The 12,490-nt window shown below is 38.8% G+C and overlaps 1 protein-coding gene across 1 annotated transcript in view; it reads left to right on the forward strand.

Annotated features, from left to right (window-relative positions):
• Nucleotides 1-10,648, forward strand: part of TRPC5 (transient receptor potential cation channel subfamily C member 5) — a 237,405-nt gene extending 226,757 nt beyond the window's left edge. Inside the window, exons 8-11 of the mRNA XM_037512058.2 lie at nucleotides 5,674-5,877; nucleotides 6,626-6,667; nucleotides 7,449-7,538; nucleotides 9,393-10,648. Coding sequence (XP_037367955.1) covers nucleotides 5,674-5,877; nucleotides 6,626-6,667; nucleotides 7,449-7,538; nucleotides 9,393-10,085 — 1,029 coding nt within the window. The 3' untranslated portion in view covers nucleotides 10,086-10,648. The remainder of the gene's footprint in view (nucleotides 1-5,673; nucleotides 5,878-6,625; nucleotides 6,668-7,448; nucleotides 7,539-9,392) is intronic.
• The last annotated feature ends 1,842 nt before the right edge of the window (nucleotides 10,649-12,490 follow it).

The raw sequence follows: 12,490 nt of genomic DNA on the forward strand, positions 1-12,490 counted from the left end.
CTGCCTGCTCTGCTCCCCACTCTGGCTCTGGTGAATTCTCTCACCCTCCCGCGCTTCTGACTGTGTCCAGTGCTTGTATAAATAAATAAATAAATCTTAAAAAAAAAATAGAGGCACTTTGTTTAGCAAACAAAACATGATATGGAAAAGATAGATTTTATTATTTTATCTTAGTTTATTTTTGTATGTGCCGTAAGAGATTATTTACTATGTATATGCATTATTTTGATCCAAATAAAGTTTAGCAAGATACAAGTTATGGCTTTAAAAGTTAGCCTTCTATCAAAAGGAAGCCAGCTACTTAGGTAAACAAAACACCCAAGCTTCTTTCTTAATACAAAGAGCTGGACATGGATGACAATCTAGATATATGCTGGGAATCTCACCAACCTTGGTTCCCAGGTCAAATGATATTTGTTCAATGTTTATTTATAAAAGGGTAAGATTTTATTAATTTTAATATACCATTACTAGTACAACATTTTCTAGAAAATGTTTTTTGTCTAATTTTTTTTAAGATTTATTTATTTATGCACACAAGAATCAGGGTACAAGCCAGAGGTATGAGTTGGGGGGAGATGAGAGGATTCACCAGAGACAGAGTGGGGAACAGAACAGGCAGACTGACTGAAATACGCTGCTGAGGGGAGCAGTGGGTGAGACAGGGGAGGTCTGCTTCACCATGTGGGTAGCTCCCTGGCTGGGGATCAAACTCGTGCTGCAGTGGCTGTGGATTGCTTCATAGGTTGTGTCTCAACTCCTTGCACCACCAGGGAGGTCCTTGTCTTATATGTTTTAATAAAATTTAGCAAAACTTTGGTAAAATTATATTAATGTAGCTATAATTTTACCAAATTAATATGTTTACCAAAACAGATTTAGCAATTTATAAAAACAAATCTGTCATATAGCATAACTGGGAAAGCCTGTCATCATTTGCAACCATTTAACTAAATCGTATTTGTTTCCTCTCAAAAAGAATGACTTCTTTTTTCCACTGAATAAATGTCAATACTAATCCCTTGATGATCATTACATTTTTAAACTCTAACTCTAGGATGGACAGACAGATGAAAAATTAGGAGACGAAGGGAGGGAGGAAAGGAGAGACAGACTGACAGACAGAGAGTGCAAATCTGTTATGATTTTCTCATCTGGATGAAATAAGGTGATATAGAGTTCTATATATTTTCTAGTGGTATTTTCTTTTTTTGCTTTTCTTTCACAGAATTCTACCTCAGGAGTTGATGTATTACTTAATAAGCTGGAGAACTGAGAAATGAGGTGGTTAAAATTTTCATCACTCCTGCTATCCCATTATAAATTATCCCAATAGCCCAACATCAGTCAAAACACCTGTTTCTAATGCCAACCTTTACCCTTAATGGGTATAAGGCATGAAGCAGTGTGAACCCCTACTGTGGTTGCATGGTGCATTGATCAAGGATGTCTTCTTAATTTTTTTAGTGGTATAAACCTTTTTGACTGACTTGTGAAGCCCATGAATCCTGAATCTAGAATAGTCACTTAAATGTATTAAATAGGAAGTGGGAAAAAATAAATGTATAAAATAAGCGTAGTTCTCTTTTTCAGAAATTAAAAGCTGTTCTTCAATTTATATGGAAATACAAGAGACCCCCGAGTAGCCAAAAGCATCTTGAAAAATATTAACAAAGTTGGAGGATTTATACTTCACAATTTCAAATCTCACTACAAACATATAGTAACCAAAACAGTATGGTACTGGCATAAGAACAGAGAAATGGGATGGCATTGAGGGTCCAGAATAAAGTCAACTGAGTTTCTGACAAGGGTGTCAAGACAGTTTAATGGAGAAAGAATAGTCTTTTCAGCAAATGGTGTTGAAATAAGAGATATCTACATGCAAAACAATGAAGCAGGACCCCTTCCTCATTCCACACACAAAAATTAACTCTAAATGGATCACAGACCGAAATGTAAAAGCTAGAACTATATAAATCTAAGAAGAACACATAGGAGCAAATCTTTGTGACACTGGACTTGCAATGGTTTTATATATGTGATACCAAAAGCAGACGTCATAGATTATTCATAAATTAGATTTTACCAAAATTAAAAATTTTGTGCTTCAAAGTATCCCATAAAAATGTGATTTTTTAAAAAGCAAAAGAAAGTGATAAGACAGACAACCCATAGAATGAGAGAGAATATTTGCAGGTCACAGATCTAATAAGAGATTAGTTCAAAATATGCAAAGAACACATAACTCAGTAATATAAAGACAAATAACCCAATTTTTAAAATATTTTATTTTACTGAGGTAACATCAGTTTACAGCACTCTATATGATTTGGAGGTGTAGGCTCATACCCTTCAGGTGTTGTTACCACACCACACGCACCACCAAGGCACCCATAGTCCTCACCATGGTCTGCGGGGCCCCCTCTTCCAGTCGCTCATTTCAGTAATTCTTAACCATTTTGGGTAACACATATTCTCTTGACAATATGAAAAACCAGAAAAATGCAAAATACACAATATTGTACATACAATTTTAATAGACTCACTGACTCCGTTAACTTCATCCATGGGCTCAGACATAAAGATCTCTATTCCACTAGATGTCATTCTTGAACTCACTCTGCTAGCCCTCTAACATGAAAGCTAAGTGCTGCTAATTTAGAGAATAAAATAAAAGCCTTTATGAAATATCTGAAAAGCCAAGGATCAATTTCGAGGATTCATTGACAGACTGAATATTCACTCATCGCCCTCTCTCTACCTGTGACATACAACTCTCCTTTTAAAGATCTCATGTGCTGATAAGGAGATTTTCATTTCCTTCCTTAACACTGTTCACTTTTGACAGTGGAGACTGTGTTGTTTCCACATTCCAGAACCCACTCTCCCCAAGAGTGTCTGTAAAAATGGCTCCCGGGGGGAGTGGGGGGAAGTCTCTACAGATGCATTCCATTTCTTTTGCCAGAACAACTAAAACTTTATAACTGATTCAGGCTGTTTCCCTTTTTTGTGATTTAACTTCCAAGAAATTTTGGGTCAAATTTGGTGTCCAAAATATTTAAGAACTAACATTTAAGACTACTTTATTCTTTCATACCATAACTATATATGTTTCTTATTGCTACTGTAGCAAATTACCACAAACTCAGTGACTTGAAAACAGAAATTTATTGTTTTATTCTGTGTGTGTGTGTGTGTGTGTGTGTGTGTGTGTCTATGTCTTAACTATGATGGTGGTTATACAGGTATATACACTTGTCAAAACTCCTTGAACATTTAAAAATAGGTGAATTTTATTCTCTGTAAATCACACCTGAAGAAAATTCACCTTTTAAAAAATAAAATCACCTGATACAAATTGTCATTAAAAAAATAAGTTCTTGGGCCTCCCCTGGTGGCACAGTGGTTGAGCACTGGGCTGCGAAGCTGCCTGTAGCCTCTGCAGCGCTGGTTCGATTCCCAGTCACCAGCAAGGGTCCTACATGGTGCAAAAGACCTCTCCTGTCTCACCCACTGCTCCTCTTAGCAGTGTATTTCGTCGTTCTGCCTGTTCTGTTCCCCGCTCTGGCTCTGGTGAATTCTCTCACCCTCCCACGCTTCTGACTGTACCCAGTGCTTGTATAAATAAATAAATAAATCTTAAAAAAAAAAGAAGTTCTTGGGGCCTCCCTGGTGGCACAAAGTGTTAAAACACAGCACTATGAAGCTATCCGCAGCCACTGCAGCATGAGTTTGATCCCCTGCTGACACACAGCAGACCTCTCCTGTCTCACCTGCTGCACCCCTTAGCAGTGTATTTCAGTATATCTGCCTGTTCTGCTCCCAACTCTGTCTCTGGTGAATCCTCTCACCCCCTGCATCTCTGGCCTGTACCCTAGCTCCTGTAGGCATAAATAAATAAATATTTTTTAAAAAATAAATAAGTTCTCATCACAAGAAAAAAATTTTGTAACTGTGTATGGTGATGTATGTTAACTAGGCTATTGTGATGATAGTGGTGCAATAGATGCAAATATTGCATCATTATGTTGTATACCTGAAACAAACATAGCTTAATTATAGCTCCATGAAAATTAAATGAAAAATAACCACTGCTGGGCTTCCCTGGTGGAGCAAGGGGTTAAGACGCAACCTATGAAGCTATCCGCAACCACTGCAGCATGAGCTCAATCCCCGGCCAGGGAGAAACCCACATGGTGCAGCGGACCTCACCTGTCTCACCCACTGCTCCCCTTAGCAGTGTATTTCAGTTAATCTGCTTGTTCTGGTCACTACTCTGTCTCTGGTGAATCATCTCACCCCCCCCCCCACACACACACCTCTGGCCTGTACCCCAGTTCTTGTATGCATAAATAAATAAATCTTTAAAAGAAAAGAAAAATAACCATTGCTGACACCTTACTATATACTTATCTAAACATGTAAGTAAACAATATAAATAATTTTTCAGCTGCATTTATAACAGGTAAGATATGGAAACAACACAAATGCCCAAAAATAGGTGACTGAATCAAGAAGATGTGGTATATATACACAATGGAATACTATTCAGCAATCAAAAAGATAAACTCATGCCATTTGCAGCAACATGGATGGAGCTGGAAGGGATTATGCTCAGTGAAAGAAGCCGGAAGGAAAAAGAAAAATATGGGATGGTTTCACTTATAGGAGGAATACAGAGGAACCAAATAAGGATCGGAGGAAAAATAATAACAAAAAAACTATAAATCAGAAACATTCTGCAGGGGAGGGGGAGGGAGAGGGATCAAAACAAGGGTGGGACAAACACAAGGAACTATGGCGATGGTGCACAGGTGAATGGTGGTAGGAATTCTATGGGGACTACACCTGAGAGGAGAAAGCAAACATTGTACAAAAATGAACAATGATGTAAAATATATATAAATAAATTGTATTTAAAAAAGAATTTTCAGCTGTACAAACAGGATCATTGTACACAACACATAATGTACTTTATGTTGCTTTTGTTACATAAGAGGTCTTGGAGGTCATACATATGCATATATGTACAAATGCATATACACATTTATTTGTTTTCTATATAAATATTGCTAGAGCTACTATATTTTTAATATGTTGTAACCTGGGCCTCCCTGGTGGCGCAGTGGTTGAGCGCAGCACTGTGAAGCTGTCCGCAGCCTCCATAGCTCAGGTTCGATTCCCAGCGGGCCAGGGAGATTTCCACATGGAGCCGCAGACCTCTCCTGCCGCGCCCACTGCTCCCCTCAGCAGTGTATTTCGGTTGTCTGCCTATTCTGCTCCCCGCTCTGTTTCTGGTAAATCCTCTGTCCTATACCCCAGCTATTATATAAATAAAAAATAAATCTTTAAAAAAATATGTTGTAAGCCATTTTGTGGATATAATGCCATTTCTTTAACCTTTCACCCATTATTGGATTTTTAGATTGTTGCCAGTTTTCTTGCTATTATAAGCTACAGTGCTCCAGTAAACAGCCTTATGCAAGTATATTTTTGCAAGTATATTGATAAGATATATTTATATAAGTTAGATTACTGGATTATGAGGTATGTGTCATTTGAATTTTATAGCTACTGATCAATTGCCCTCAATGGAAGCAAGCTGAACTTATAGAAAGGGTGCATTTTTGTACTTTCCATTCTAAATCCCGGAAGTTCTCTCTTTCATAGGATCATGCAGATATTGAGTGGAAGTTTGCAAGGACGAAGCTCTGGATGAGTTACTTTGATGAAGGTGGCACCTTGCCACCTCCTTTCAACATCATCCCTAGTCCAAAGTCATTTCTATACCTTGGTAACTGGTTCAACAACACTTTCTGCCCCAAAAGAGACCCCGACGGTAGACGGAGAAGGCACAACTTGAGAAGCTTCACAGTAAGACTTTTAAAACCTATGTCTCTATCCTATCTGTTCTATCTATCTATCTATTTATCTATCTTTTATTAGATTATACTATTTTAAAATATATATATATTAATGATTTAACAAGTATTCCAACATTGCTGCATAAAAACTAATTCTAAAAATTAATTTTGTGGGCCTCCCTGGTGACGCAGAGGTTAAGACTAAACCTATGGAGCAATCTGCAGCCACTGCAGCACGAGTTCGATTCCCAGCCAGCCAGGGAGAACCCACATGGTGGGAAAGACCTCTCCTGTCTCACCTGCTGCTCCCCTCAGCAGTGTACTTGGGTCCATCTGCCTGTTCTGTTCCCCACTCTGTCGCTGGTGAATCCTCTCATCCCCCGCATCTCTGGCCTGTACCCAAATTCTTGTATAAAAATAAATCTTTAAAAAAAATAAATAAAAATTAATTTTGTTATAGTTGTATTTTTTAAGGATTACACTAATCTATTAAGAGTCAGGGATTTTTTTTTTGTAACATTGATTTACAACACCCTATATACTTTAGATAGAGGATTACCCAAAACTGTTTCCTACCTTCCCTCCATGCTGACATTCCCTATCTTAAACATCACAAAATCATTCCAACTTAAGGATACTTTGGAGGGTTTGTCTGGAAGGAGCAACTATGCCAGTCTCTAGCCACAATATTTATAAGATATTTGGGTGGGGTACTGGGAGACTGCTAATGTCACTTCCCTGTCCATTTTTAATTGCAGGAACGCCATGCAGATAGCCTGATACAGAATCAACATTACCAGGTAAGACTTTCTCGTGGAAACTAAGCACAGTAATTCTTGGCCAAATGTGTGACCTTGGACAAGTCACTGAACCCCAACTGAGCCTCAATCTCATCTGTCAAATGAAGATGATAACTCAGAGTTGTTGAGAGTTGAGTGGTTGAGTGTTTGTATATGACTGGGTGTGTGTTCTCTGGCATAGCACCTGACACAGGGCATTAAGTGGCAGATATCGTCACAATTACGAATACAAAGACATAGTGGCCATGGGTGTGCCATTCCCCAGAGGCTAAGCAAAAGAAGACCACCACTGGAAAGGAGTGTAGATTGACTGTGAAAAATAGCTTGCCCATGTAATTACTTGACATTGAAATCAGCAGACTCAGTGACACTGAAGAATGACTTTCTCGACATTATAAAATGAGGAAAAACTCTCATCTTACCAGGAGACTTAATGCTTAATCCAGCCTTAAGGCAAAGGATATTGACTATGAACATTCAAGGATTATTACACTCTCATTATTCTATAAAGGTGAGTCCATTTACCTTTTGCTTGGAAGGAAATTTTTCCTTTCAGGTAAATTTTATTTTATTGGCGCACTCTGCCACCAAATTCAGACACATAATAATTCCTTATTCAGCCAATGGGCTTAACTGAGTTTTTGCAAGGAATGGCTGGATCCTGTGAGGATTTTCTATGACAAAGATGGTCTCAGCATGTTTCATTTCCTGTGTTTCTCATTTTACGGAGAGCCTCAGAAGGAAACTGAATACGTCTCTGTGTTGCTTTTTTTAATTCCAGGAAGTTATCAGGAATTTAGTCAAAAGATACGTGGCTGCTATGATAAGAAATTCCAAAACAAATGAGGGACTAACAGAAGAAAATTTTAAGGTAATTACGTCATAAAGTGGTTTCTCATTTCACATTTCTTAAGCTTCTCAATCTTCATCGTGCTTGAGGTTTCTGGTGATGGAATTTCAATGGCCTACAATACAACAAAAGCAGCTACAATGCTTATTCTCTCTCATTAAGTCGATAAAGAAATTTTACCAATGTCTGTCACCACAATCAGCTTCATGAACAAAAGAAATCAGCCCTCTGCATTCTTTTAATAATCTGGACTCTGGGTGTTTCTCAGTGTGGGAATTGAGTGTGATAAGGGGCAAAAGAGCAAAGGAACAATGTCTGGAGATGTAAGGATCTTCTTATAATATATAAGATGAAGACCAAGAAAATTTATTATTAAATCTAATATTTAAGAAACCCTACCATCAACATTAACCTAAAGTAGTTGTTCTCAACCAGAGACAGTTTTATTTTCGAGGGCACATTTGACAATGCCTGGGGATATTTTTGGTTGTCACACTGAGATGTGTGTGCTATTGGCCTCTAGTGAGTAGAGACTAGAGTTGTTATTAAACATCCTTATCATGCACAGAACAGGTCCCCACACAAAAGAATGATCTAGCTAAACTTGTCAATTGGTTGAAAAGACTTATCCTAGAATCATATGTTTTCTTTACAAATTAGCACATTTTTTTCCAATGGCCAGCCGTGCCCACAAAATCGTTAATGTATTTTTCTTGTACAGGAAGAGTGTGAAGTTTTTCTAAGAGCTTGTATACCTTGTGATTTTCATTAAGCAAAACCTGGACTAAGCCAAAGGATGCCCAATGTGTGTATTTTGAGCTACAACCAAGTCCCTTAACATGTGTCTTCTCTCTTGCCCCAGGAATTAAAGCAGATTTAGGAAAGCTGTTCTTCCAATCCATAGACATAATTCACCTATTGAGAGCCTGCTATGTGCCACACACTTGGCTAGGTGCTGGGTGACGATGGTGAAAGAGACAGAACCAGTCCCTACTCTTGTGAACTGATACAGAAACACTAGCAGGAGGCAGTGATTCATGATTGAGGACTCTAACAGGATAAACTTTGGATGCAGTGGCGATGCAGAGAGCAGGGACACCCAACTGGGACTTGGAGAGTCAGCACAGGCTTCCGGAGGAAGTGATATTTAAGACAAGTCTCAAGGTGGAACAGAGAAAGGAAAATTTGGAAGAAGAGTGTTCTAGACAGACAGAAAAGCACAATTAAAGGCAAGATATGTCCATACAGGTAGACTGGGGAGAGCCTCAGGGAAGAGTGGGAGGAGATGAAATGGGAGAGATTGACATATACTAGGCCTGGAAAAATCTTACAGTTCACGGTACGGCATTTCTACTTTGTCCTAAGGCAATGACAAGTCATTAAAGAGTTTCCAGCAGGGAAAATCCACGATCAAATTTAAGTTGTTAAAGGAGCAATCTAGTGTCTAGGCAGCCAGTTGTAGATACAAGACATTTCATGAGGATTTGAATGAACGGAACTCCTGTTCCAAAATAGCAGTCTCATCACCTGACTTTCCATTTCCCTGGTTTTATTTCGTAGAATCCTAAGATCATTTCCTCTACAGTAGACCTTTCATATGTCTAGATTTGTGAAAGCCAGTGCCCCCAACCCTGATGGGGGGGGGCAGTGTCTGCATTCAACTTTACCAATGCCACATTGTTTCCAATGGCCAGCCCTGCCCATAGAACAATTAATAGGTTTTTCCTGTATTAGAAGAACGTGAAGTTTCTCTGAGAGCTTGTGTACTTTGCGATTTGTCAGTAGGCGAAAATTAGAATAAGCCAGAGGATACCCAGTGTGCATATTTTGAGCTACAACCGAGTCTCTTAACCTGTGTCTTCTCTCTCGCCCCAGGAACTAAAGCAGGACATCTCCAGTTTTCGATATGAAGTGCTTGACCTCTTAGGAAATAGGAAACACCCAAGGAGAAGCTTTTCCACTAGCAGCACTGAACTCTCTCAGAGGGATGATACCAATGATGGCAGTGGTGGGGCTCGGGCCAAATCCAAGAGTGTCTCTTTCAATTTAGGCTGCAAGAAAAAGACCTGCCATGGACCACCTCTCATCAGAACCATGCCAAGAGCCAGTGGTGCCCCAGGGAAGTCAAAAGCTGAGTCATCAAGCAAACGCTCCTTCATGGGTCCTTCTCTCAAGAAACTGGGCCTCCTATTCTCCAAGTTTAATGGTCATATGTCTGAACCCAGTTCAGAGCCAATGTACACAATTTCTGATGGAATCGTTCAGCAGCACTATATGTGGCAGGACATCCGGTATTCCCAGATGGAGAAAGGGAAAGCAGAGGCCTGTTCTCAAAGTGAAATTAACCTCAGTGAGGTAGAATTAGGGGAAGCCCGGGGCGCTGCCCAGAGCAGTGAATGTCCACTAGCCTGTTCCAGCTCTCTTCACTGCGCATCCAGCATCTGCTCCTCAAATTCGAAACTTTTAGACTCCTCGGAGGATGTATTTGAAACTTGGGGAGAGGCTTGTGACCTGCTCATGCACAAATGGGGTGATGGACAGGAAGAACAAGTTACAACTCGGCTTTAAGTCAAGCCCCTATCACCTGTCCTGGAACTCAACAGAAAATTTGTAATTTCCTTGCTCTCAGAGGTGACAGAGAATATGGTTCCCTCACTGCCCCACCCTCCCTCCAAAGGAGAGTGAAACTCCTATTATTTTCACTATCTTTTATAGCCACCTTGTCCATTTTTTCTTGTTTTTTGTTCTTACTATTATTTGCCTTTTTATACCTATGAACACCAAGTCCATTTCACAACGAACAGAACAGGTGTTTAACCCTAATTAGCAGAGATGCAGTCGGGTGCTTACCCCTTTGGCTTTGCTTTTCTTTCCCTTGCCTCCTTGAAGCTCCAGGTGCCAACTTTGCTACTGTTGCTGCCGCGCGGATTCCTGACCTTCCTCAGGATCTCACACCATTTCCCCACAGGGCTGAGGAATGTACTCAGCAGTCCCCACCAGCTATCAGATAAGGCCAACTAATCTGCCTATCTTTGTTGTCCTTCAGTGCTACACGCTGCCCATTCTGGTTCAATGAATAGACTCCCAAAGAACTGTCAGCTTGTGGTTTCTAGGTATAATCGGCTTTTTTTTTTTTTTTTGGTTGTTTTCGTTTTCAAACACTACAGCTTCTCCTTATTGTGGGGGCTTGTTGGTTCTTAAAGATGTGTTAGTTTCCTAATGTGTGCCAATGAATATTTACCCCATAGTATATGTCATATCTAATAAGTTAGTGAATTCCTTTCCTGTATTTGTATATTTCAGTTAACTTATTACATTTTAAACTTTGGTAGTATCAAGACTAGTATTTAGGATGTGTACTGTTTTTAAAGACTTCTACTGTGCTCTAACCAATAGTCACTACATCTCATACATTGACAAGGAAAAATAATTAGCTGGTATATTTATAGGGTTCTATCTACTGTTGATAGTTTTAATCATCACTGCTATCAAAAGCATTTCTAAGATAACAGTTGGGATTTGATTTTTTATTTTAATCAGGAAAAGGACATCTTATTGAGGTGTTAAAATTGGGAAAGAGCATTTTCTTCATTTTAATTAAGTGCTTTCTGATTTTTAAAAGAGATCCACAAAAAAATTTTAGGTCTAGAAAACCTAATTCAGGTTGCAGTTTTACTATTCATTGGGGGCAGTGGAATTGCATGTGTAAACTTCTGTTAGATGTATAACATAATAACCCTAGCGAATCCATGAAACAATAAACATGATCCAAATTTTATTGTCTTCAAAGAAAGCTCCATTTATACATTCAAACAAATTCTTTGCCAGAGCTTAAAAGAACCTCTTCAGAATTCAAAGATGTAGGGTAAAAAATGAAGTCGACAATGCATATGGCCATCACCACCAGAACATAACCTTCTCAGCAAGAGTGTTTTTTAGCAACATTAGCCCAAAAGTATCTATCCCCAATTTGGACTCTAACACATAACATCAAGCAGCCTTAGGTCTGGGTCCTGGAGATTAAATTAATACTGTGGAGCCCAGAAAAGCAAGAGAGTTAATCAGGTATCTCCCTGTCCTTGCAAATGTCAATAGTAATAGGAATCCTTCCAGATTCATGTGTATAGTGTATACTTTCTGGTAAAAGTAAGTGCAATGAAGCATTTTCAAAAAATGCAAATGTGCCTCCAAAATAGCATTGACCGTGTGGTTTCTGTTCTTTGAATTGATCCCCATTTCTAATGAACTTGGTGGCTGATAGTCAAAATATTCCACACTAAGCAGAGACAAACTGGGTGGGTAGGGGATCAGAGGAGGGAACAGGAGTTGTTGAAGAATAAAGCTCAGATCCAGTGAAAAGTTATCAAGAGAACAAGCTGCATGCATCAAGACCCATTTGGGGGAGAAGAGCTTGCTCCCCCAAAATTCATTGATCATATCTGAAGTGATCATGTACTTAAATCCAACTTCCCTCCTGCTTCTCTGAGTGGGACTATCACAAATGGCTCTGACATCAATAACAGAAGAAAGGTTTCTAATGTTACAGATTCAATTTTCCCAAATGTCAAAATCATGTTGAATAATAAATAGTGTATGTCAAAATCATGTTGAATAATATATAGTATCTGGGCAACATTCCTAACTCATATTGATGGTGCCAAAAACCAATACATTTCATGAAAAGAGAAACATGTCTTTCTCATAAATGCATGTATTTGTGATAACCTAAGTTATCAAATAATTGTTCTGGCAGTTACTTCATCCATTTGTCAGAAAATAAGGGTAACCAGATATGGATTCATATGCTAACATACAGTTTCCTCTCCGTTATGTTCTATAAATCAAGACTATGTATACACACACACATGCACATATGCATCTATTGGATATATGTATTGGAATATAGATATATATTCAAATAAATCATAGTAGTCAATCTCTACTACTGAAATAAGCCAATGTTATATTTCACA

This window comes from Talpa occidentalis, unplaced genomic scaffold, assembly GCF_014898055.3.
Source record: "Talpa occidentalis isolate TD23 unplaced genomic scaffold, MPIMG_talOcc4v2.1 talOcc4.15, whole genome shotgun sequence".
NCBI classification, from domain to species: Eukaryota; Metazoa; Chordata; class Mammalia; order Eulipotyphla; family Talpidae; genus Talpa; species Talpa occidentalis.